Source organism: Nycticebus coucang, chromosome 21 (genome assembly GCF_027406575.1).
Source record: "Nycticebus coucang isolate mNycCou1 chromosome 21, mNycCou1.pri, whole genome shotgun sequence".
Taxonomy (NCBI): Eukaryota; Metazoa; Chordata; class Mammalia; order Primates; family Lorisidae; genus Nycticebus; species Nycticebus coucang.
This window is the reverse complement of record NC_069800.1, coordinates 61876031-61902137: the sequence shown is the minus strand read 5'-3', so window position 1 is coordinate 61902137 and position 26107 is coordinate 61876031. Positions and strand designations below refer to the sequence as shown.

General features: G+C 52.1%; 2 protein-coding genes across 2 annotated transcripts in view; both read left to right on the top strand.

The window, feature by feature from the left end:
* Positions 1 to 23073, top strand: part of BMP7 (bone morphogenetic protein 7) — an 86275-nt gene extending 63202 nt beyond the window's left edge. Inside the window, exons 3-7 of the mRNA XM_053574643.1 lie at positions 650 to 798; positions 12469 to 12666; positions 18552 to 18628; positions 19893 to 20003; positions 21063 to 23073. Coding sequence (XP_053430618.1) covers positions 650 to 798; positions 12469 to 12666; positions 18552 to 18628; positions 19893 to 20003; positions 21063 to 21212 — 685 coding nt within the window. The 3' untranslated portion in view covers positions 21213 to 23073. The remainder of the gene's footprint in view (positions 1 to 649; positions 799 to 12468; positions 12667 to 18551; positions 18629 to 19892; positions 20004 to 21062) is intronic.
* On the top strand, positions 3890 to 4345 carry LOC128574024 (40S ribosomal protein S25-like). Its single transcript, XM_053574644.1, has one exon. It carries the CDS (start codon positions 3924 to 3926, stop codon positions 4296 to 4298), a length of 375 nt encoding a protein of 124 aa, XP_053430619.1. The 5' UTR covers positions 3890 to 3923; the 3' UTR covers positions 4299 to 4345.
* Positions 23074 to 26107: the final 3034 nt, after the last annotated feature.

Genomic DNA, 26107 nt, shown 5'->3' with positions numbered 1-26107 from the left:
CATTTTGCTACTTCAAGGTTAATTCTGGCGTTATCCATTTTGCTACTTCAAAAGGTGTGAGGAAGAGAGAATGAAAAGATGTCCTCTGTTAATAACATCAGTCTAGGAATTCACATTCTAACACTTGGTAGGCTCATGAAGTTGCTACCTTGGTGCTCAGTTACCTGGGCTTAAATCCCGACTTGGCAAGTTCCCAACTAAATGGCCTTGGGCAAGTGTATTTACTGCATTTTGAATGGAAATCATATCCCTGCAAATTAGGGCTGTGAGAATTGAATGAGATAATATGTAGAGCTGTCAGGACGTGTCTGGTAAATGAGGAATACTATGACCAGTGTCAACTTCTGCTCATGAGACTTCACCAGCAGTATGGAAGCTGTCTAATTCTGCCTTCCTAAGCGCTGACCCCCTGGGATCTCCCCTCACAATTGCCTCACAGCAGCTCCCCTTTTGCATATCACCGTACCTCTTGAATACTCAAAGGTCTTTGCATCTGGATCTTGGTCTGGTGAACCTACTTTTGGGGCACCCTGGGCTCCCTTCCACTTGCTCCACCCCAAGAGACTCTCTTGTCCATCAGTGGCTGGCTGTCGGGGCGCTGAGCTATGTGGCCTATCTGACCAGGAGTCTCTCTCTTCCTCTGTCACAGGGAATCAGACCTCTTCCTGCTGGACAGCCGCACACTCTGGGCTTCGGAGGAGGGGTGGCTGGTCTTTGACATCACAGCCACAAGCAACCACTGGGTGGTCAACCCGCGCCACAACCTGGGCCTGCAGCTCTCAGTGGAGACTCTGGATGGTGAGTCCCTGGCCATGTGGCCACCAGTTCTATGGTAGCCTGTGCCTCAGGAGGACCTCAGAACGGCTCATGCTTTTCTCCATCAAGAGCAGGTTTCCTGCAGGCCCCCAACTAGTACTCAATGTTCAGCCTTTTGATCCAAACCAAATACAGCCCCTTCCCCTCTTTGCGTGAGAAGATCACATGGTTGGCCACAGCTGAATTGGGTCTCATTGCTCAAAGGTTCTCATGTCAGCAGGCGGCATCCCTTTTATTATAAATGTACAATCTTACTCCCCACTCCCAACCCCCCCAACTATTTGCTGCATCATAACCTATACTTTAACTGGAGCCCTTGGTGACAGCCTGGGACACAGGACATTCTGGACTTTTCTGCCCTGTAGGATGGTTAGCAGCAGCCCTGGTCTTCACTCACTAGATGCTCTCACTTGTGACACCCCAGATTGTCTCTAGACATTGCCAAATGTCTCCTGTGAAGCAAAATTGCCCCTGGTGAAAGGTGTTAGTCCCTCCCCTGGTAGAACTGAATATGGCTGTCTTGAGTCCCAATCTTGTAAAGTCCATCGTTAGCCCGTCGTCCTCACCTCCCCCCATCATGGACATGCCTCCTTTGAGAAGGGCAGACGGAGAGTAAGGGGGGCGCTGGGGCAATGCCTGGCAATTCTAATTCCTCCCCCAGCAAAGTGTGTTTCTAAAGAGTGAAGGTGATTTCACTGTTGTAGCTTCTTTACACCAGCATTAAGAAAAACAGTTTTTCCCATTTATTTTTGAATAGGTAATACATGCCCCTGGCTCCAAAGTCAAACAGCTCACACACTCTCACAGAGTTCCACATCCAGGAGCACCTGCTGTTTCCATCACTGAGTATCTTTTCAGAGATGCTCTCTGGGTATTTAAGCAATGACGTAGAGATTCTGCTTTTTTTTCCTTTTTTCTTCCCACCAATGGTGGCCTGGTATATACAATATTCTTCACTTAGTGTCTTATCTTGGAGATTGGTCCCATCAGCCATTGAAGAGCTTCCCTGTTCATTTTAAGGCTGATGTATTTTGGGTCCACATAGTGCAGGCTCTCACACACTGTGTGACTTTGGACAGCTTCCCTGACCCGTCAGAGGCTTGGCTTCTTCATCTCAACATGCGGTGATAAAAGGGCCTGGGTCATTGGATTGTTATGAGACTTAGTAAGTTAATATGGAAAGAGTTTTATTATAAAAATAGTTGCTGTAATGTGCATGGGAGTCCCCTGGACCCTCTGGTGAAATACGGGCTCTGATGCAGCAGGTCTGGGGCAGAGGGCACCTGCATCCCCAGACAGCGCCCAGGTGTGCAGAGGCTGCTGCCTCCGGGGCCATACTTTGAGTAGTAAGGGCTTAGATCATACACCCTAAATGAGAGCTGTTATCACAACTGTTGTTACCACTGCCCAGACTGACTTATCTACCCTCCCTCTTCCAGTGTACCTCTTGGTGTTTCCGTGTTTTGCTCTCACAGATGGGACTGCAGTGGGACAGCTGGTGCATGGGGCATTTTTCAGTTGAGACAGTGAAACTCTCGGATAAGTGCCTGAAAGTGGCATTGTCTATTTGTGGTTTTGATGGACCTTGTCACTTTGTCCTCTTCAGAGGCCATTCCACTTGCTCACTCGCCAGCAGAGCATGAGAGCACCGTGTCCCTTTCTTGCCAGTTCAAGCCTCTCATTCATCCATTGCTGCTAACCTGATAGGTGGCAGATGGTGTCTTGTTGTCGGACTCTGTGTGAGGTGGAGCATTTTCTCAGGCGAGCCGTTTGTACTTTCTTCGCTACACGTGGTCTGTCCCTGTCCTTCACCCTGTGTCCCAAGAGGTGGTTGTTCTTCATAATTGTGGGTCTTGGCAATTTGAGCAGCAAACATTTTCCCAGTTTTAATTTTTATTTTTTTGACTTTGCTCATGCTGGATTTTTGCCAAGTGGATTCAGACAGTGTAGCTAAGCGGAATCACCTTTTCCTTCATTTTTCTTGGACTTGGCCTCTTTTCCTCCCCATCAGAGGTCCCTGCTTTGGTCTGGAGCTTGGGGGAAAAGCCTGGCCAGAATCATGGGGATGAATTATTCAAAGCATGGTTTAGGAGGCCCTGATCTCTTTCTCTAGCTCAGGAACATGGCGGTAGGATGTGAGGACCTGTGGAAGGTCTAGTGAGGAAAGCAGGTCCGTCTCACCTATCCAGAACATTCCCTGTGCCTGAGTTTCAGAAAACCAGAATTACTCACCTAAGGTCACATGCCATATGAGAGGGCTTCAGAGCTGAGGGCCACACTCCTGTTCCCTTTCTACTGGTGGTACCCTCACTTTCCCCTTCCCTGTTTTTCTTCCCCTTTCTTTGTCCTGAGACCTAAAGGGTACCCCAGAAGGCACTGGAGCACCCTCTGTTCTGAACCAGGGTTGGCAGCTATACCCTGCCAGTCTGCCAGTCACAATCAAATTCAGCCCACAACCTAGGGTGTTGTTTTTGTTTTTTTTTTTGTGGCCTGTGGACTATGAACAGTTTTCACATTTTTAAATGATTGGGAAAATCAAAAGAAGAATAACATTTGTAACACATAAAATCGTGTGACATTTACATTTTGGTGTCCATAAATAACATTTTACTGGCACACAGCCACACTCACTTGCTGATGTATAATCTAGGGCTGCTTTTGTGCTTTAACAGGAAAGTTGAGTCATCGTGACACAAGACACTATGGCCTGCCATGCTGAAAATGCTTATTATTTTCAGGAATGGTTTATATTAATAGTTGGTGACCTCTGCTCCATGCCAGCATTTCTCAAACTTTGGTTCCATGAAATGTCAACAGATATCCCAGGAAAAAGCACAGGTTTCATGGTCACTTGCAGGTGAGGAACCCTAGGCTGGATAAATGAAACAAGTTCCTCTGCGGGACTTATCAGAGCATTTATTTTGCTGACATCCATGTGAGTCTCTGGATAGGAAATTGCATACAGGGATTCCAAAGGTACCTTGCATCATTCAACTCTAACTGTTCTTTAAAAGCCCCTGGGGGACATGCTGGGGTAAGAGTAAGATGAAGTAATGTGTTCATCTTAGCCAGGTTGCGGTAGTGGCAGCTCCTCTCCTAGCTTCGCAATGCTGCCCAAGGACGACAAGAAGAAGAAAGATGCCGGAAAGTCGGCCAAGAAAGACAAAGACCCAGTGAACAAATCTGGAGGCAAGGCCAAAAAGAAGTGGTCCAAAGGCAAAGTTCGGGACAAGCTCAACAACCTAGTCTTGTTTGACAAAGCTACGTATGACAAACTCTATAAGGAAGTTCCCAACTATAAGCTTATCACTCCAGCTGTGGTCTCTGAGAGACTGAAAATTCGAGGTTCCCTGGCCAGGGCAGCCCTTCAGGAGCTCCTTAGTAAAGGCCTTATCAAACTGGTTTCAAAGCACAGAGCTCAAGTAATTTACACCAGAAATACCAAGGGTGGAGATGCCCCAGCTGCTGGTGAAGATGCATGAACAGGGTCCAACCAACCATATATTTGGAAAAATAAAACTTTATTGAACAACAACAACAACAACAACAAAAAAAAAGATGAAGTAATGTGGCTAAGACGATGTCCTTCCCCTCTTCAGAGTAACTGTTTCCCTGGACTTGTGGACGATGGCCAGACCTCCCACCTGGACCTTGCTGGGGCTTCTCTATCTTGCTGGCCCCTGATTTTTCTCCTGAGTGACACCAGCCTAGTGTCAGTTCTTCTCTCACCTTCCTGTCCCAAACCAAGTTAGAATCTTGGGTCCCTTTTGCCTCCAGCTTCCCTCCTCCTGCGCCCCACTGTCAGTGAGGCTTAGCCTTGGCTGAGCACCCTGGTGTCAGCTTGGGCTCTGGAGGAGTCAGCCTCCCCAGGTTCGAATCTCAGCCCTCTTGTCTCTTACCATATGACTCAGGGTGTCACTTTATGTGCTCCATCTGGGAAATGGGGTTAATTATAGATGAGCTCATGCAGGAAAGGGATTGGTTGCTCAGTGTGTGGCAGCTCTACACCAGAGCCTCTTGAAATTGTCACAGTTACCCAACCAGGGAGGCGCTGTCACTAACGTCCTGTGGTCAGGTGAGGAAACTGGGGCTCTGCATTTTGGCAGCCCACTCGGAGACCCCTGTCTGTTCCTTTTAGCCCAGTGGCAAAATGCTATCTAGAGTCAGGGCAAGGATTAGATGCTATGCCCCTGATTCACTAGGACTCTGTCACCTCCTAGGCAGAGCACAGGGGACTGGGTGTGGGTCCCACTGCCCGGGGACTTGGCCCATCCAGGGGCTGTGCACGCCTGGGCAGTGAGTATTGTGGGTTGCCAGGTCAGGAAAGGACCACCCACCTAGGAAGTTGTGGAGGGCAGAATGTGGGATGACCAGCTGGCTGTGCGAATTTTGTGCCCTTTTGGGGATGAGCTAAGAAGCAAGTGAGTCCAGCGTTTCTGAGACCTCAGGCTCAGGGCTGTGAAATTTCTTTGTCCCGCAAAGGTTCTCAGGCCTTGTGACTGTCAGGGTTCCCGGGAGGGACCAGAACATGCAGATTCCTGGGCTCCACCCCACACCCCACACCCACTAATGGCACATCCTTGAGGATAGGCCCAGGAATAGGCTTTGTTCACAAGCCTTTTGGGTAGTTTGGGGCCTGGCCCAGTGACGACACTGTGGCAGAGCCCTGCCTGGCTCCCGGGGTCCCTGTTTATCAGATGGGCCCGGCTGGCAGGCTCCACTCAGGCCCTGCATCTCAGCCTGTCTGCCAGGAGAGCTAGAGGAGGCAGGGCCACCTAACCCTCGCCCTGACTCTAGGCAGAATCTCTCGGCTACCAGGCAGCTACACCACATGTGAGTGGAGAGGGGGCTCCCTGGCAGCTGCCTGAATATGGAGGCTGGTCTGATTGCCTGACAGGAGCCTCAGTGTTCTCACCCACACAATAGGCACGTTGATGGGAGTAAGTGGACCAGCTGGCTTCCATTCTAGGGAGGTGCAGGTGCCGTGGACGGTTGGCCGCAGGCGAGCCCCTGCTTGCCTGAGTTATCCACAACTCTCAAGCCCAGGCGGGGCACTCACTTCCCTTCCCCGACCACCCAGCCAGCATGCATCTGTTCCCTCTTCCTCCCAGCTGGGCCCTCCTGGTGGTCACCCTGTGAAGCAGCACAGTTGGGGCTCTGCTCCGGGCCAGCGTGCCCTCTTGGTTGGGGGTGGGGAAGCCCATAAACTCCTCGGGCACCTGCGGCTCATCAGGAGGCGAGCAACTGGGGAGGCTGGGCTCTTCCCTGGGGAGGGACACACTTCAGGCATGAGGGCTGGAGTCTGTTTCTCTCCCTCAGAACAGAAGAGAGGAGAGGCCCCCTGCTCCCCTGGGCAGGCCACTGGGCTACGCTTCCCACCCCCGGCCCAGGCATGTCCCGCCCCCACACTGGTGCTGGGGACCTGGGCACAGCAGGAGAGGCACCTTTAAGTAGAGGGAATCTTGCTGAGGGCCAGGCCCTGAGTTCTGGGAGCATGTGCGGCTTCTGGAACCAGGATGGGCTAGTGGCCCCTGCCCAGGCTAGGCACAGCTCCTTGAGTCACCGCTATGGTCTCAGCAGCCCGTCCAAACTCTGGAAGCCTTGTTTCTTTGTTTCTTTCTTGGCTGTAATAACATCACCCATTCCGAAGGTGACTGGGAAGAGGAAGAAGGAGACTTCACGGGGTGCTGAGCCCCGGCTGGGCACCTGTCTGTGCTCACGAATGTTGATATTATTATTGTTGATTGTTTTGGCACGGACAGTAACCCTGCTGAGTAGCACACTCAATGTCACCCACATTTTACAGATGAGGAAAGCAGGGCCGAGCAGTTGAGGAACTTGACTGAAAGTCTCCTGGCTCCCAGGGGCAGACCTGGGATTCTGACCCAGCTTTTCGCCCTTTCCTGGAAAATCTTCCATGATGGTGTATGGCCACTGGGGCTTGGAGGGGTGGTGGGTTAACAGTGAGCCCCTGGGGGGGTGCCCTGCTGGGCCATGTGGGCGCAGACAGGCCTAGAATGCACTGGGTCTCGGCCAAGAAGGAAAGTGTTTTCTAAAGAACCCGGAAGATGGTGGGCTTCCTGCAGGACTGACCCGAGAAGCCCCCTTCACAGAAATGGCTGAGGCAGCATTTGACTTTCACGAGCTCTTCTGTCTACTAAAAGAAAATTAAAGAGTATGTGGGTATCAAGATAAATACATCTTAGCTGAATTAAAAATTAAAGTGTTCTTCACTACTAAAAGTTCATCCTGTCTTCTGATTTTTAAGAGACATTAAAATATTTTTGAGGGTGCCTGAAAGCACCATTGACCCTGACTGATGGTCTCTGTTGCCCCAGTGTCCAGTTGTTAGAACCCACAGGCAACAGCCTCTTCACCCACCTTGGAAGAACATGTATTCACTCAACAAACATTTGTGATGTGATGTGCCGAGGACTGTCCCAGCACTAGGGGCACAGCTGGCACGGAACAAGGGACAAGAGCTGTCATATGAGGAAGCAGATGGTGCACAGGGGACCATATGCTGAAGGTCAGGGTAGGGTTGTGAGGATACGTTGTCAAGTGCTGAGCAGCTCTGAGGGCTTCTGCTGTTCTGCAGCTCAATACACCTGTTTTCTCTGGTGTTTCCTCGAAAGCCTGCTGCGGGGAGGTGAAGATCGCTTTGGGCTGGAGAGACACTCATCCTTGAAGACATGGAATCACCTGGTTATTTGCTCCCATGAAGAGGACCCCAGAATCTTGTCCTGGTTCACTGGGGTCTGCTTCTCACCCTTAGTCACAGAAGAATCACAGGAGGGACATGCCAATCAGCCCCTGCCTCTGATGCAAGATGATAATCTGACGGCCTCCTCTGTCCCATCCCACCCTTCCTCGCTAGGGACCCATTTCTCCAGTTCTGCTTCCATGTGCCCTACATCTCCTGAGCTTCCCTCTCCCCGACTTCTCTGCCTCCTGAAGAAGGCTGGGGGTCAGAAACATGTGTTGTGGAGGTCCCTGCACTCACAGAGCCCCAAGCTCCAAGCATCTCTCCTCTGGCACATGAGAGCACGTGTCCTACTTCTTAATCACCCCAGATTGAATGGGATGGGATTGCGGGGCATGTGCTGTCCAAGTGTGGCTCTCAGCTGCCGCAGCTGGGGAGGAACAGGGAGGTGTGCCGCTCGCCTGCAGCGGCTGTGGAAACTAAGCCCAGAAAGCCAAGGTTGTTGAGTGATCCCGCCCACAGCACAGCTGGCTTCAAGGTGCCTTCACTCCTCGATTGCTTCACATCCTGTTTGTTCAGAAGCTGGAAAGGGAGAGAAAAGAAGAGGCCAGTGACCCACGGCTGGGGTCAGCCCTTCCAGGGCTGGGCAGGCAGAGGAGGTGAGGACAAAATTGGGTACGTGGGGCCAGGCAGATGTCACAAGTGAGAACATAGTTCTCATAGTTCACTTGGGCCTTGGTCCATCTAGAGTAGTGGCTGGAATTAATGTTTTCCACAATTAATGAGGCACATTCTTATCCTTTGAGCCTTGAAGGGGCAGCCAGTTGCCTTGGGCTTGGAAACAAAGAAGCCACAAGAAAGCCAAGATGCTACCCTCTCTGTGGGTGGGTTGCATCCCTGATGTTCCTGAGCAGCCCCGGCCCCGTTTGTGCTCCCTGCCTGTGCTGGGGGATCCTCCTGCAGAGCTGGCCATGCCCCTCTAGGCTAGCCTGCTGACTGCGGGGGCCGTCCAGGGTCTGCCAGCAGAGCCATGACACACTAGCTGCCCCATCCTCAACTCACCTTCCCTGAGTCCTGCATCTACCTGGCTCATCTCTAGAAGGCACCCCCTCTGGGCCTCAGTGAACCCTTCCTGCCTTTGCAGACCTGGTAGCTCCCCTATGCCCACTCCTGGGCATCCTTTCAGAACTTGGGGAGTCTTTTACTGCCCCCCTCCACCCACATCTGGCTGGACTTGTTGGCAAGTGGTGCACGGTTGAAGCCACAGGTTTGAGTCAGCTGGACCAGTGTGTGGACAACATCTCTGCCCTCCCTAGCAGGGGTCCCACATAGCTGACTTTGCACCTGAGACCTTGTTTCCTAATCTGTAAATTTGGGGCCACAGTTCCTACCTTGAGAGGTTACAGAGGGGAGCAGTGTGTGGAATCTGTAGGCTTTTTATTTTATTTTTTAAAATCTCATTAACCCTCAGCTAAAAAAGAAAATGTTTTCTAACTTTCCCAAAGATGTCAATTTTACAGTTAATATGTTGTGTATAGCTAGTCTTCCTGCCTAGATCAATTAATCCGCCCACCTCAACCTGTGTGTCTTGTAAGTTTGGTCTGGCTTCCTAGTTAGTGTGACTCGTTGGGTCACTTACATACAAATAATCAAATAATTATACACATGAACTAAAGCTGATATATTGTAACATCATAAAACAAAAAGGAATTCTTCTCCCCTAAAATAACTTTTTTCAGCCCTCCTGGGGTTGAGACATTATGCATGTGCATAACCACCTGTGTTAGTACTTGTTCCAAACCCTCATCCCAAGCATGTCCCTCTGTGTCTGTCCCTTCTGCTCTTTATCTAGCAGCAGCTGGTCTGAGGGAACTTTACCTCTGTTGTTCCCTCCAGAGCCCAGAGTCGGGGCAGCCTGGTTCTGGCTGTGCCTGCAGAGCAGAGCTGGGTCCCGAACTGAGATGCGAGTTGTTTAGGCAGCATTCCTTACTTCGTGATATGATTCCTAATTTAATTGACCTCATTGTGACGGAGCACCCCATCGTCTCTAAGGCCCTGCGGTTTAGTCTGCATGGCCGCCTGGTCCACATAGTGGTATGGAGAGCTGGCTCTCCCCCAGGATGTTCAGGGGACATGTGATTGTTGCATTGTGGAGAGGTGCTACTGGCGCTAGTGAGAGTGCCTGGGGGGTGCTGAGGTCCTGTGAAGCACAGGCAGCCCCCCTCCACAAGAGGATCATGCAGCTCCATGTCTGGGCTGCCCTAGTGGGGCTGGCCTGCTGTGTTGGCCACGCTAGGCTAGTGAACGTGCTTTGGGCTCAGAGTTAGGGCTGGCACCTGTCTGGAGCAGTGGGTAAAAGGGAATGTCCCGGGGCAGTGCCTGTGTCTCAAAGGGGTAGGGCGCTGGCCCCATATGCTGGAGGTGGTGGGTTCAAACCCAGCCCTGGCCAAAAACACACAAAAAATAAGGAATGTCCCTACCTAACTTGTCGGACTTGGAGGAGGAGGAAGTGGTATGAGCGTCCCCAGGGCTGAGCCAGAGCGTTATGGGGCCTGGCGCAGGGGTAGACAGGAGGAGATGGCTCCTAGACCACCACTCTCTCTGCTTTCTCTTGCCCAACCCGTCAGTTCTCACACAGTGATCGGCATGGACCTCCTGCTGCAGAGCTACGGCCATGTCACCGTCACTCCCTGCCCAAACCCCGGCCAGGCTCTTGGAGGCCTTGAGGGCCCCTGCCTGTGTGCCCGCCTCATCTCAGGTTCCCTCGTGGCCTCACTGTGCTCAAACATACCACATGCATCTTGTGGACCTGGCATTTGCCCTCCCCTCGGCCAGGAAGGTCAGTGGCACCTGTGTGGGTCTGAACACCCTGGAGACCCTGTTCTCTCCCCTCTGTCCCTGCTGGGGCCGTGGGTCCCTGCACATGGCTGTCTGACAGCTGTAAGAGCAAGCCTCACAGCAAATAGCTGGGCACAGCCCTGGGATTGAAGGATCTGGAGGAGCATCAGGTTTTCAGGCCAGGCATTTTTATTTTGCCCTAAAACCCTTCAAGGGGGGAAACACAATTCCTAGAGGCTCAGTTTTAATGGTTTCTTTTATAGAATCGTTCAAATTATAGATGGGTGAACTCAAGAAAACCCCACTCAAGAATGCAGGAAAGCTGCGCGTTAAAAGGGGTTAAGGCAAAATAGTGGTGGATGGGGGGAGACTTGTTCTCTTAAACATTAGTTGTTAAAAAACCAAAGCGAACCTCCTGGTGCCGATCTGGGCGGGAGGCTGGGTTTCTTGACTTTTGGCCTGTCTGGGGGATGCCAGGTGAAGTTAATTCCAGATGTGGACAGGCCCGGAACCTTCTAGAAGCCATCGCTTTTGTTGGCCTCTGACCCCTCTCAGCTAAGGTGGGGGCATCAAACCTGCAGTGCCTGGGCTTCCTGACTCTTCAGCCAGCCTGACCTGGGCTCAGAGTGGGCTTTGTTGCTTCCCAGCTGGGTGTCCTTAAAGCGGGTTATTTAGCCTCTCTGACTTTGTTTCCATCTGATGCTTCTCTTTTTCCTTGGGAATACTTACCACCACCAGACGTGACATTAAGTATATATTTGCCAATGACCTCATGGTTGTCAGAGCTAATTGAGTCTGCCCCTTGGACCCAGTGGCAGAGCTCAGGACACCAAGATCTCTCCTTCAACTCTCTTCCCCTGGTTTCTGAGACCCCAGATCTTCTTGGTGTCTCCCTGTCTCCTGTCCAAACTTCTTCCAGATCCTTCCTTCTGGACACTATTACACAGTCTCTGCCACATTCCTCTGATCTCTTGGTGGAAAAGAGAGGCCACTTGGGCTCGGTCTTCACGTTACTTTGCCCCGGTACATGCTGTCCACAAGTGAGCATGTCAGTCTCCCAGTTTTAAATCCCGTCTCTGTGCTGAGGATGCCTGGGTTCCTGTGGTTTCCAAGCCGCAGTCTAATCTGGCACCTTCTGAGTTCTCTCGATGTGCAGGGCTCTGCTCTGAGCTGCATCTGCACATTTGGTGATAAAGGCAGGACTTGGAACCCAGGAATGCTGGCTGGGCCACGCTTCCTGCCTCATCAGACCAGAGCTCATCTTTCCCATTCATTGGGCCTAGGCTGGAGTGGTCCACACTCACCCGTCAGCTTCCCTGGATGTCAAGAGGGGATTATGGACAACGGCTGCTAACCCACTCTGCATCTCACCTTCTGCCCTCTGCTCTCCAGCTAATACTGCAACCCCGGCCTCTTTCATGGTTTCCCCCTCTTCCCGAGGCTTGGGCCAAGAGTGTATAAGCCTCATGAGATGACTCTCTCCCCTTTTATAATCTTAACTAATTTCATAGGTTTTTCTTTCAGAATATAGCTAGCATCTGCCACTTCCTGGTTCAGAGGTCGTGTTCTAGTTATTTGCAGTGTTGGCATTGGAGGAGGGTGCCCGGGACCTCCCTGGACATTGTTTTTCAACTGCCTGTGAATATGTGCTTATTTCAAAACACAAAGTTAAAACCAAAACAAATTCTTAAGATGGATTTCAAAACCTAACGATTGAGGATCTGCCCATTTCTCCCTGGCCTCACCCCCCAGGCCGTCACGGGTGAAGCCAGGGAAAAATGGGCCTGGGCCCGATGGATAGGGAAGATGAGCTCTGGTCTGGTGAGGGAGGAAGCGGAGCCCAGGCCAGCATTCCTGGTCCCCGTGGCACAAGTTTCCTGCTGCCTCCCCACCAGCAGGGACACACAGCCAACAGGGAGTTTTCTCACCTCTGTCACAGCTGTGTCCCAAGCCCCTAAGACAACACCTGGCCTACAGTGAGAACTCAGTAAATGACCAACGATGAACGTGCGTGTGGTCATGAGGCACAGATGACATTCCTTGCAGCCCCTCACCTGTGCACCGTGACCCCGGTGACCCCTCTTCTCTGCTCTCGGTTGCTTCCTCTCCAGGGCAGAGCATCAACCCCAGGTTGGCGGGCCTGATTGGGCGGCACGGGCCCCAGAACAAGCAGCCCTTCATGGTGGCCTTCTTCAAGGCCACGGAGGTCCACTTCCGCAGCGTCCGGTCCGCGGGCAGCAAGCAACGCGGCCAGAACCGCTCCAAGACGCCCAAGAACCAGGAGGCTCTGAGGATGGCAAACGTGGCAGGTACTGCTGGGCGGAGGGGGCAGCACCTGGCCCGGAAACCACCAGGGGCTCCGCCTGGAGTCCGCAGGCGGCTCTGGGGCAAATAGAGCAGGAAGTAAATGCCCCCAGATCCTTTCCTGCGCAGAGCTCCTTGTCTTCATTCTGTAAAAGTGGTAAGTTAGTTTAGAAGTGGCAGTAGTGGTTCATACATGTAATCCCCGCACTTAGGGACACAGAGGTGGGAGGATCACGTGAGCCCAGGAGTAACATAGCAAGACCCTGTATCTACAAAAAATGAAAAAATTATCCCGGTGTGGTGGCACACATCTGTAGTCCCAGCTACTAGGGAGGCTGGGGTGGGAGGATCGCTTGAGCCCAGGTTACAGTGAGCTGTAATCGTGCCACTGCACTGCAGCCAGGGTGAGATGGTTAGACCAGATCTGTAGGGGAAAAAAGAGGTGCAAATAGGAAAACATTCCTATAACAAGGTGCCCGTCGTGTAAATTTATTAATAGACCAAACAATAGCTATACTTACAACCACATTTAGATATGGGGCTATGGAGGGAAACCCGGAATGTGTGTGGGAAGATGCTGGGGAGGAAGACACAGGGTGGGGAGAGAGTTTGTTGCATTTTTAATTTTATTTCCTAAAGTAAAACAGTATTTGAAACTCATGGCAAATGTTAATACTTCTGAGTGGTAGTTTTTTTAGAATATATCATTTGGGATACTTGTATGTTTGTTTGGAATGTTTTTTTAAGTTAAAAAGATTAAAGACAGGTGGCGCCTGTGGCTCAGAGGAGTAGGGCGCCGGCCCCATATGCCAGAGGTGGAGGGTTCAAGCCCAGCCCTGTCCAAAAAAACTGTAAAGATAAATAAATAAATATATATTAAAAAAAAAAAAAAAGATTAAAGACAAATAACATTTTCATTGCAAGCCAACTCAAAGATTCATAGAAGCAAAGTTAATGCATTGTCCAAAGGAAAGGTTCAGGGGTTGAACTATATAATAAATGGCCATCTTTGTGGAGTGGATGTTGCTTTTAGCCCATAATGTTGGGAGACGATTTTGAAGGTGATAGTTTCCCATTTTACAGAGCTCTCTCACCTATCTTGGAATTTATGATCCTTTTCCTTTTTGAGGGAGAAGGCAGTTCTGCTATGGTTGGTGGCCTCTTTAGGAGCAGTTTCCTGGCCTGGCATGTCTCTGGGGCCCTTGATGGACTTCAGTAGGCCTGCCTGGCTCCAGAGTGTGTGTGCAGGAATCTTGTGTGGTTACTTGTCTGGCAGGTGGATCCATCTTTAGGCCTCTGAAAGGAGTTTGTGACCCCCCTCCCCCCCACTTACCAAATCAAAACCCAACTGAATCCCTTCATTCATATTTGGGAGTCCCCCATGCTGGGCTTTTGGGGGCTGGGATTCCATTGTAGAGCCCGGACTACCCTCATGGCACTAATTCACATTCATGTATAATAGTAGTCTCGGAGACGGAGGTGGTGGCCAGGAGCAGACCAGACTTCCCATGGGCAGTGAGCTGAGCGCTCTGGGCCTGATAGGCGTCCTTGAGGCCAGGCTGATCTGGATGCAATGATCTGGGCATTGGGACCTGCGGGGCAAGGGCCTGGGTTGGGAGTGTTTCCTGGCAGCTCTCAGCAGAGGGGAGGAGCCCATGGTAGCCAATGTGGGGGAGCAGAGTTGAGCCATAAACAGGGTCAGGTGTTCTCTTGGGAGCCACATCTTGAGTTTGAACTTCATCCCACACAAATTTGGAAGTCTTTTGTTGAGTTTCAAACTGTGGTGTAGGGGTAGGTGATAAGATCATTCTGGTCGCTCTGAGAAAGGAGACAGCTGGGTGGGGTGCAGAGGCCAGGGCTCAGAGCAAATCAGCCAGGCAGGCGGTACAGGCAGATTCCACCCAGCAAGGACCCCTGCATCTCAGAGCTCTATCAGGTGCACCTCAGTAATGAGGGGGAAGGAACTAGGCCTCGAAGTCTCTACTTACATAGCCCCGGGACAGGGCTCTCACCACCTCACATGGAACTATTCTGCCTTCTTGGAATCTGCCTCCTTCCTTTTGATTTCTCCACCCGGGCCCAGTTTTAAGTCTTCTAACCCCTGCCCAAAAGTTTACCGAGGCCTGGACCCCACCCTCGTCTTGAAGCCTGAACCCCTGAGGGTGAGTGAGTGTGTCTGAGCCCATTGAAATGCTTCCCCCTCACATGACAGGCCGGGGAGCCTGCCTGGGGCTGCCGAAGTTGAGTCCTTGCCTGCACAGGAGCTCTTGGTGTGCTGGGGTTGGGGACATGTGCTCCGGCATGCCACCCCACCATAGAGCTTTCTTCCCTGCAGGCCACTCCTCTCCCCCAAAGTCTTCAACGTCTCTTCAGATGGTGCAGTTGGAGTTGAGGGTCCCTTGCCTCCCTCTGCTTCCTTTTCCCCACCTAGGTTTGCACCCAGCTCCCTGGTAAGCAGCCACTTCTCCAGATGACCCACGGGGGCAGGGGCCGAGTCTGAGCACCAGTTGTGACTTGTGGGCTACTAAGGCAGGGGTTCATGGAGGCTTCTGAAGCAACAGCCTTGACACCTGGCTCCGTCTCCTGTGTGCTGGCTTTCTGCTGCTTGGGGTGGGCGGGGAGGAGTGGAGGGACAGGGGAACTGGGGGTCTCTCATTTGCTTGCTTTGCTTGCTTTCCTGCTAATAAGAAGTCATTGTGATACCTAGGCGTTCCAGCCACTTTCTCCTGGGATAGCCATGATCCAGAGAGACCTGAAAGTGCAGTGCAGGTGTTTGGGGACCCTGATGGCAGGGCCAGTGCCCATCACTACCTGCATGCCACAACTGGCTTTGCGTGCTGTGCTCAGCTGTGGGTTGTTGGGCCTTGGGTTTGAACATTAAGCCAAAAACAGGGTTATAGAAAGTGGCTCTCAGGCCACATCTCACCCCTCCTCTGCTCATGCAGACATTGCTAATCAATTGTGGCACTTTCTTCTCACTGAGCCCTCAAGTAGCTTCAGTATCCTTCCCACTCCCTACTCTGCAGCTGTGACCCAGGCCTCAGCATCCTCCTTCCATGATAGCTTCTGTGCCCAGAGCGAGTCTGACTTCCTCAGTCAGAGGGGTGCCCCCAGTGTCCCCATCTGGGAATGCCCCCCTTGGGTACCTCCCTGGCCTGCTCTCTCTCTTTCTCAGAAGAGGCCTCAGCACACACCCGGCAGCAAGCTCACCCTGCCCTCTCCTGCTGGGGTCTCTCAGGCGTCCCCACCTCCGTAGATGTCATGTGCACTCGCTTAGCTATTTATCATCTGCTTTCCTTCCTGAAGAGCAGGGCTCTGTTTTATTCACACCTGAGGTTCCTCTAAAGCTTGAAACAGCAATGTCTGTGCCCCAGTAGGCACCCAGGGGCGCCTGCATGCCAGTAGACGTCCCGCGGCGCTCTGATTGGATGGCATGCAGGTAGCAAGGGCAGGGCATCTGGAGGCCACACCCCCTAACCCCTCACTTCCCTGCTAGTCCTGAGTGTCTCCTCCGCATAGGATCCCTTGTGTGTTTAATGTAATGTTCTCGTTGGTTTGTATATCTTCAGAAATCGCTTTTCTGGCTTTATCTATATGGGTGTACAAATTGGTGATGTTCCAAAAAGCTGATGAAAATGAAGGTAGCTCGTGCTTCAGCCCAACAGGACCACGTCCTCCTCTCCGACCTGAGTGCCTTGCCTGGGGCTGCGGGGCCCTCCTGCCTCTTCCACCCAGTCTTCTTTCTCCCTCTTTCTCCTTCCCACCCTGACCTGTCCCCTGCATGTCACCTCAGGATTGTTCTCAGCCCTGGGGTCAACCAGGGCTGCACACTGCAGGTTTCCAGGACTAACAAAATGCCCAGCCTATCTGGTCACTGTGCTTATGCAGCTGTAGGAGGCCCAATCACCACATCCCATCACACCCATTTTATAGATGAGGAGACCAAGGCCCAGGGAACAGAATTGGGTGATGACCTTATCATGCCACTTCTTACTAACCTGGAAGCCACAAAGAAAGTGTCCTTGTGGGTCAGGAGAAGGCTGAACGTTGAGCGTGTTCCGCTCTTTGCCACGTACCCTAATGGCATGCCCGTGGACTTGGAGGGAGCAGTCGTGAAGCTCATATGTGGGTGTGAGTGGGCTGTGTGCGAGGGGGTAGGCTTTCCTGATGAGGGGGGTGCTGAAAAGTAATAACTAACAGTGCAGTAACTGTACTCTGTGAGCTCGGCACCAGTGTGAATGCTCAGGGCTCCCGGGGAGGTGCAAGTTCTCTCTCTCCACTTTGCAAACCAAGCCTAGTGTCCAGGAGAGCCAGGGTTCAACACCTGGGCAGTCCCCCTTACCTGGCTCTGACTTGCTGGTCAGGCCCTGCTCAGAGGCTGGCTATGCTCTGGGGTCTACACCTCCAGGGGTCTTCACCTTCACTCACTCCCTGAGTTGGGATGAACCTTCCCTGGCTGGGCCAGTTGGGATAGGTTGGCTACAAGTAACAGAAACTCAAGTCAAACAGGCTTCTTTCAACACATGGCCCCACAGAACTGAGGCTGGGCGGGCCCGAGGGAGGGCTGACCCCAGAGCTCAGCCATGTGTCAAGGTCTGGCTCCTTTGTCCTCACCCCGTTGTCTTCAGTGCTGCCCTATCTGGAAGCTGCGCCTGAACGTAGCCAGGGGGCTTCTTTAGTTTTTATTCTGGGGCATTAGGAGGAAGAGAGTGGGCTCCTTCCCTTGGGTCTTTCTTAGCAATGAGGAAACTTTTCCAGAAGCCCCTAAGTTCCACTGGTTTGAGTTGGGTCACTTGTCCTTACCCAAAACAATTCCTGCCTGCAGCAATAGGATGTGTGCTGATGAGCCTAGCCCCGTGCTTTTAAACCCATCCCAGGGGTGGGATGTGCAGCTGCTGTGACAGTCTGCACCAGAGTCCCAGGAGGGCTATCCCCAGGCCCATCTGCATGAGTAATGGGAACAGGATGCCTCCGGAATTCCTGCAGTGGGTCAGGTGAGCAAGGCAGGCCCGGGTCATCTCTGGCCCTTTCCTCTCCATTCTTCTCTTTCGCCCCATCCGCTGGCCTTTATTACCTTCCCGGGACTTGAGGACACTAGAGGAGTGGACAGAAGCCACAGCACTGACCCCCACCTCTGTCTATGTGCCTGTGTGGGCACCACTGTGGGGGTGACAGAGAACCCGAGGTGGAGGGAAGACAGGTCATGCTTAAGAAAACAGTCCCTCTAGCTGCAGAGTGGAGGGAAGGTGTATATTGTGTGGGTATGAGGGACAGACGGACATATTTCCCCAGTGTTTACAAGTGCTCAGTCCCTGACCCCAGTGCTTATAAACTTACAAATGTCTGTAAAACCCCAGTGCCTAATTTTCTTTCTTCAAAGAAACCTCAGCAATATGTTTTTCGGGAAGGTCAGTGGGATTTGATGTTCTGCTCTCTTGTTCCTTCCTGGTGGTGGTGATGGGGGCCTTGTCCCCAGCCCTGTCTGGACGCCCCTGGCCCCTCCAGAGAGGCTGGCCTCACAGGACGTGGTTGCTTGGAAGCAGGGCTCCTGCTGCCGGTGTTGCAGGATGAGGATGGGGTTTGCCAGGCAGACGCTAGCGTTTCAACAGCACACCTGTTTCAAAGTGACCAGTGTGCTCAGAAGGGTCCAGAAAAGGTGCTGTGAGCTAAGGCTGTGTGAGAGGGGATGGGGGCACCGCCCCCCCTTACTAGGGCCTTTTGCTGGGGATATAGTGAGTTTTAAGACTACAGGGAGTGGCTTCTGTGTCGGCAGATTCACCCTCAGCTGTCTGCATGGCTTGCTGCTCGCACCACTGCCCTAGGCCAAGGGAACTTAATGTGTGTGATTTCTCCCCCTCCCCGGGTCCTGTTTCACCTCCTTGCCATGCAGACAGCAGTAGCAGCGACCAGAGGCAGGCCTGCAAGAAGCACGAGCTGTACGTCAGCTTCCGCGACCTGGGCTGGCAGGTGAGTGCCGGGGCCGTGCTGCAGTGCCTCTGGGCTCTGTGCTGCTAGGTGTCGAGTGGCCTAACAAATAAAAAGGCCTGGAATTTAAGGACACAGGGTCTCATGAAAGCCAAGAGCAGAAAAGCAGCTGAGACTCAAACCTGACACTGTGAACTTGAGCCTCCCTCTCTGGGTGAGCCTTGTCCCCAAACCCAGCTCCTGCGGAGAGCCACCACCCCCTTCTCCCTGTGTGCCCTGTTCAGATTCCCAGAGAAGGGACTGACAGGGGCAGGTGCTGAATCCGTCAGCTGTTTGTTTTAGGAATGAGGCTGCTCCCTCTGGAGCCATTTGGATGAAGTGTGGCCACAGGCAGGGGATGAGCCCTGGGTGAGCACCTGCGGTTAGCTCCTGTGTGGTTCATACCCCAGCAGTTCTGGGGCATCCTCATGTCCGGGCCCTGCTCTGAGCATGAGAGATGTGTGTGAGCGCTGTACTAATGGTCTGTCCCACGGAGCTCAGACATCCCTGGGCAGGGCACTGGCAGGTCTTCAGGGCAAGGGGTGGTATCTCCTGCCTCTTGGCAGCCTGTAGTTTAGAGAGTCCGGATTCTTCCCTGGTGTCATATCCAGGTACACTCAGGGCCTCCATGGCCCCTGTGGCCACAGCCAGCTCAGGGCCCTCCTGGGAGCCTGTCCTTGGCCCTGATGACCACACCCACCCTTAAAGGGGTGCTGGGCAGGTGCTGGAACAGATCCCAAACTGCTGGGGCATGTGCTGGAAGATTCCGTGCACTTAAGAATCACAGAGGCACGTCCTGATTGCTTGAGCAGTATCTCTGAGAGGCAGGCACGGCGTGGCACGCCAGGTGCTGTATAAGGCCGTCTGCGCCGTCCCCCTAGGCCATTATGGCTGGTAGCCTCTCTGGCAGGCGGTGCACTAAAGGCAGAGGAGGTTTTGTTTAAGGCAAACTGCTAATGTGTTGCCACCTTGTGGAGCTTAGCTGGTGCCAGGGCCGGCTCCTAGGACATCTGTGCATCCTGTCTGTGCCCGTGGCTGTCCAGGAGATGCAGCCACCAGGGTGCCCAGTCCAGGCTTGGCCCAGCCCCTGGCATCTTTTACTGGTTTTACCCCCTGCCACTGCAGCCCCTACTGCTCAGGAGGGCGTGGTCCGAGGTTTTGCCCTTGGGATGTGGCTTAGCGTGGTGGCATCTCGCCTACGGCTCAGGTTTTCTGTGAGACTGTGGACACGCCCAGGCCACTCCCAGCTCTCTTCTCCCTCCCACAGGACTGGATCATCGCGCCCGAAGGCTATGCCGCCTACTACTGTGAGGGGGAATGCGCCTTCCCTCTGAACTCCTACATGAATGCCACCAACCACGCCATCGTGCAGACGCTGGTGGGTGTCCTGTGGTCTCTGAGTACGGTCAGCCGGGTGGGGCAGGCTGAGGGGGCCACAGGATCCGGGGCCCTCGCTCCATAAAAAGAAAGAAAATCCAGAATTATATTTTGACCAATGACTGCACTGGTGTAAAGATAATCTCCATAATTTCTGACCATGAAGTTCTAATTGTAAAAGTAATGAAACTGTTCCGTGGGCTTCTAAAGTTGTTACTGTGCCTAACCAAGCCCTGGGCCCTGGCCTGGCCTCTGGCTGGGGGTCCACTGTCCTAGGCTGTCAGGGCACATCAGTTCCATGCTCAGGGAGAGTCATTTCAGGCCTCCGGACCAACTCCAACCCCAGCACCACCTGCTTCCCCGGGACAGAGCCCCTGTCATCCTCTCCTAGTCTTGAGCTTCGATGTTTAGTCATTCGCAGTATTTATTGTGTCAATCGAGAATCTACGCTGGGAGCCGAGGGCACTGCAGGGGTAGCACAGATGTGACTTTGGACTCAGGGCCTCATTTTCCAGGGGATGAAACATTCAAGTAACCAGATGAGAAGTTTCAGAGAAGGGGAAAGTTCTGAGAAGGCGGCAAGCAGGCTAACTCGGGGAGGAGGGGGGTGGGTGTCCTGTGGGTCTATTTCACTTTAAACTGTGGGGCCACTGGGGAGATTTAACATGATGATGAGATTACGGTGCCCAGCCCAGGGTGACACTCAGAAGATGTTATGATTAGTGCTCTATTACCAACAGCAAAAGTGATAAGAATTGAGGATTTTATTCCTTTGTTTAGTATCCCATGGGTCACAAGGAAGAATTATCTGGCCCCTGGTGTCTAATCCAGCTACTTCCTTACCAGCTATGAAGACTCTCTTTACTTTGGTCCCTTCGTCTGTAAACCAGGGACAGTCTAGAACTGAGTTGTACAAGTCAGGTGCCTCGACTGGGGCTTACTTAGTGACAGCTGCCTGTGGTCACTGCCCAGGCAGTGAATGTTCCCTGCATTAACACTGGGGCTGGATGGCGGGGCTTCCCTGCCTCTCCCCACTGTCACTGTTCCACGTGTGTTTCAGGTCCACTTCATCAACCCGGAGACAGTACCCAAGCCCTGCTGTGCTCCCACGCAGCTCAACGCCATCTCTGTCCTCTACTTCGATGACAGCTCCAACGTCATCCTGAAAAAATACAGAAACATGGTGGTCCGGGCCTGCGGCTGCCACTAACCCCTCCTGAAAACCAGACCCTCAGGGGATCTTCTGGATCGTCCACTGCCCAGCCTGGCTGGGAGTCAGCAGACCAGCCGCCTTTTGTGGGACCTTCCCTTCCCCTGCCCCATCGTTAAAGGTGTAAGCGTATTAAGGAATTTGAGTGGCAAATGGCTTTTGATCAGGTTTGGGGCTGCACCATCCAATGGGCAAGATCCTACAGGCTGCTGCGGGCAAAACCTAGCAGGAAAAAACATAAAGAAAATTTGCCTGGCTAAGGTCACTGGCTGTGAAGTCTCAGCTGTGTTCAGACTCGTTTCCAGAGGTAATTATGAGTGCCCGCCAGCCAGCCAGGCCACCCAGCAGCAGAGGAAGGGGGCGTGGCGAGGGGTGGGCACTTTGGTGTCTGTGCCGAAGGAAAACTGACGCGGAAGTTCCTGTAATAAATGTCACAATAAAACGAATGAATGAAAATGGTTAGGATGTTACAGATATATTTTCCTAAACAATTTATCCCTACGTCTTGGTTTATTCTGATTCATAAATAGAAGCTGCGTCCCACAGAGGGGTGGGGTGTTGCAGGTTTCACTCTGAGGCTTACAAGTCCCCAGTGTTTACCCAGACTCGCCCAAATCCAAGATCTGGTGGGGAGGAGAGAGGGTAGATGTCTGCTCGGAGGAGGGCAGGCTGTTGACCCTGAAGGAAAACTAGGTTCCATTGTCTAGCTGGGTGTGTGGTGGCAGGAATTAAAATAGGCGTGGGCAACATTTGAGATTGGCCTTCCAGCTTGCCCCCGGGGTAGGAAATCCACGTGAAGTTGCAGAGGGTACCAGGACAGCAAGTAGACAGAACTTGCAATAGGACCCTGATGTTCAGCAGTCCTAGAAGGCCGGTTCTCAGTGGGGTTGGTGAGCAGGGCCTCTGCCAGTCTTCTGTGTGGAGTCCTCCCTTCTCCAGCTGTCACTGTGCTCTGACGCTCCCATCCAGCAGGGGTGTCGGTGGCTGTCTCTTTTCATTTGAGGATCCCTGTTACAGGCTCTGCAAACGAATCAGCTCCTTAAAGTAAGGGAGAGATGGCCCACTAGGAGGTCTGATGGGTGCAGGATGTGCTGGACTCAAATTGCAAACAGAAGGATCTAGAAGCTGTGTTGAGGGTGACACCCTAACCAAGCATCCTGATGTGGAGGGGGCATCTCTGACCTGGATTTTGGTACAAGACCCCCTTGCATTAGCCAGCGGGTCCCTACATGGTGTACACCCAGCTCCGGCTGCAAACACTAGGCCTTGGGGAGGGCTGGGTTGTCTGGGAATATTTCCTGCACCTACAAAAAGAACAAAGTTATCCCCGCAAGACTTGTGTCCATGCGGAATCCAATCTACTGGGGAAATGTTTCTCCATTTTTATTAAGTTGGTTCCCAGAAAGACTGGGGTTCTGTTTTTATTTTCTTTTATTTTTCCTTCTTCGGTATTTGGGGCTACAGCTTTTACTCTGCACAGTCACTGCATTTTGCTTTGTTTATTGGCGAGTCTGGGTCCTTTTGTGTGACTCCCTCTTGGTGCAAGTTTCTTTACTACTTAATCACCCAATCAGCCTCTGGTTAGCATCATTTGTACATTTAAACATGTAAATAGTTGTTATAAGACAAAGAAATTATTTATTAACACCTGAAGCCCTTTTTAAACCCTCCTTTAATCCCTGTTCAGGATGATAAGCTTGCTGTCCTTAGACCTGTTTGTTTTCTTATTTAAGACTATTTATTAATGGTTGGACCAATGTACCACGGCTGTTACATAGAGCAGTTCTTAGTGAAAATGCTGTATAAATAGACAAAATAAAAAGGGTTTGACTTTGCAATAAAAGGAGACATTTGGTTCTGGTTCTTGGGCCCGTGTATGTCTGTGTGTGTTGGTTTTTTCTCTCCATGCCTAGACATTGAAATTCCCTCAGTTTGCTAAGAATTCTCTGCCTTCGCCTCCACCATTAACACGCTCTTTATCTTCCAGGTCTCGGAGAGAAACAGGCACGCGTCAGCGTTAGTATTTGCTGCAGCTGTTTGGGGCTCCAGGCAGGAGAGATGGAATCAAACAACAAATGTGAACTTGGTAGGCTCAACTACAAAGATCCTTGATTGAATTACAGTGCAGCTGTCAGCAGCTGTTTCAAAGAGGCAGGGGGTAAATTAGCTGTGTTTACTGCTAACATAGTTGAAAGATTTAGTCATCTCAATAAAATAGAGGCACAAGAGAGAAAAGGGCGAATGGTGCACACCCAAAACTTGAAAGCAGCGCCAGCCCCCGGGCCGACATTGTCCAGCATCAGTGATCCAGGCAGTTAGGGCTGCCATTGGAGCCCAGCTCTGGACGGGGATGTGGATGGCCACAGCAGGTCTGGGGAAGGCACCAGGGGCCCATTGCCATACTGTGCAGTGTGGAAGTGTGCACTGTGCTTTGAAGCGTGCAGTGAGGGATGCTGTTAGAATCCCAGCCCCTACTTGGTCAGCCTGCCCCCTCTTCTCTTGTGGCCTTAAACGAAGCGGCCTCTCCTAACAAGTTCCAGCCCCTATGATTTCCAAACCCTCCTGTCATTGTCCTGATGCACAGTTTAGCTTTTGTTCTATTTTCCAGGCTCAAGACCAGGGCCACAAACCAGAGGTCCAGATGTGGCCTATAGACATGTCTTATTCCCCCTGCTTGGTGTTTATACTAATTTTTCAAAATGCAAATTCATTGCCAACATGTTTTCAAAAATCAAAAGATTGGAGTGAACAAAAACCTTCCCAAATCTGGCTTCTCTTGCAAAATCAGTAGGCCTAGCCACCCTGAGCCCCATCCCTGCATGGCTGTAGCAGAGGGGCAGCTGATGCCACAGTCTCCACTGCTCCCTATTGTCTTATACAGAGGAGCAAATGTCAGTTACTGTTTTTAAAATTGTAGATACCTAATTATTAGTACCTATGTTCCCCTTGAGAGTAGCAAAGTAAAAGCTAAACTGGGAGAACCAGGTACTTCAGGGAGGACAAACGTGCTTTTGTTTACTGCTGGCCCACTTCCTCCATCCCCCACTCTGGGGCAGGGCCCGTAAGGCACAGGTGTTTGTGGTTGCAGCACCACAGATGGCCTCACCTTTGCCTTCATCTTCCCCTCCCCTGGTTTCTGCCTCTTTCACTCATTTTTCCTTTAGGGCATTTTCTTGCCTTTCCCATCAATCCTGCTTACCATTAGACCCAGACAGGTGAATGCACTTCCTCCAAGTCCCCCAGCTGATATCATAGTTACTGAAACTAGAATTTGAACCCCTTAGCCTGGGCTCAATCCCAGGCTCACCTGAGCTGGAGTCTCCTGGAGCTGCAGGTGAAACAGGATTCCTGGCCCCAGCTCTGACCTTCCCTGTATCCTCCCCCAGCTCCAGGAGTCGACCTCTGTGTCCACAGTGCCGGAGGCCCTTCATCTATGCACCTGACGTTTAGCTTTTAGCTTCCCCATGGCTGGGGCCGACGGCCTTACGGGCCACACCTCCCACCTTCACACTGGTCATCCCTGCCCTCTGCCTTCTCCTCTGTCGCCTGGTGACAGCAGGTGCATGGACGTTGCTGGGTGGGTTAGTCGGGGCTGCTGGGGCCATCTGCAGCAGAGACTCCCCCACATGTATTTTGAGTGCAACCCTTTGTTCATATCTCTTGGAGAAGGTGAATGTGTGCGTGTCCCGGAGCTGCCATAACAAAGTACTGCAATCCAGCGGCTTAAAACAATAAAAATTCATCCTCACAGACTGGAGGACAGAGGTCCAAAATCAGGGTGTCAGTAGGGCTGCACTCCCTCCGGAGGCACCAGCGAAAGCCCTTCCTCCTGTGTGTTGTGTCTACTGTGTGGCTGGCACCGTGAGGGCAGTGGACACAGGGAAGCTTCCATTCAGCAAACGAATAGTAACCAGCACCACACCAAGACACCGGGGGCCTCTCTTCCATAGAAATAATAATAAAATTTCTGTTATGACTGCATGGTTATAAAAAGGAATATAAGCCAGGCTGAATGATATTCTTTTTTTTTTTCTGATTTTAAAAGACATTAAAATCACAGTGAGCTGCAAGGGAAACTGAGAACCATAGACCTTTATTCTGGGTGGCAATGTGCACAGTGTCCATCCTTGTGGGCCCTTAGCAGTACCATGTCCCCCACCCCCACCCTGGGCACTGTGTCTACTGAATTTTATGAAGAAGCGTGTCCTGAGCGTGAGCCTCTCCATGCCAAGTAATAAGTAAGAGAGGACAAGGTGGTCAGAGAGGGCTCTGAGGGGGTCCTTTTGGCTGAGACCTGAAGGTCATGAGAAGGTGGACTTCCCAGAGGGAACGGCATTGCTGCCTGAGGGACCAGCATGTGCCAAGGCCCTGAGGTGGGCCTGCTCAGGGATGGTGGGAAGGCCGTGGCTGACAGGTGAGTCGGTCAGGAGGAAATCAGTGGGGGAAAGTGGAAGCTGCTGTGTTTGGCTCTGAGGGCCATGCGGGGACTTTGAGCTCCATGTACAGTGTAGTAGGGGCCATAGGAAGAGCTGAGACATGATGTTGGGGGCGGGGACACTAAGAGGCACGAGAAGCTTTAAGGAGGAAGCAGCATTTTGTCCCCTCGCGTGCCTGTCAAGCCGCTCCTCCTCTGGGGAGGCTGCTCCGGTGTTTGGGGTGGGAAACAGCATGTGGTTAAGTTCACATGTGGAGGCGGCTGAGAGGACAAACACTCACTTCCCCCAAGGAAGACATCTGCTGCCTTCTTACAAATATTTATCTGGGATAGAGGAGAATTCTCATGCCACAGAGCAAGAGGCAGCGTGTGCTGGGCAGAGGGGCCTGGGATCGGCTCTTCCTTATGCTCCCTGTGCTTCGATTCCCTCATCTGTGAGATGGTGTGGTGCCTACCCTTA

Coding starts and splice junctions, on each gene's coding strand:
- LOC128574024 (XM_053574644.1), top strand. CDS start 3,924: ATGCTGCCCAAGGACGACAAGAAGAAGAAAGATGCCGGAAAGTCGGCC.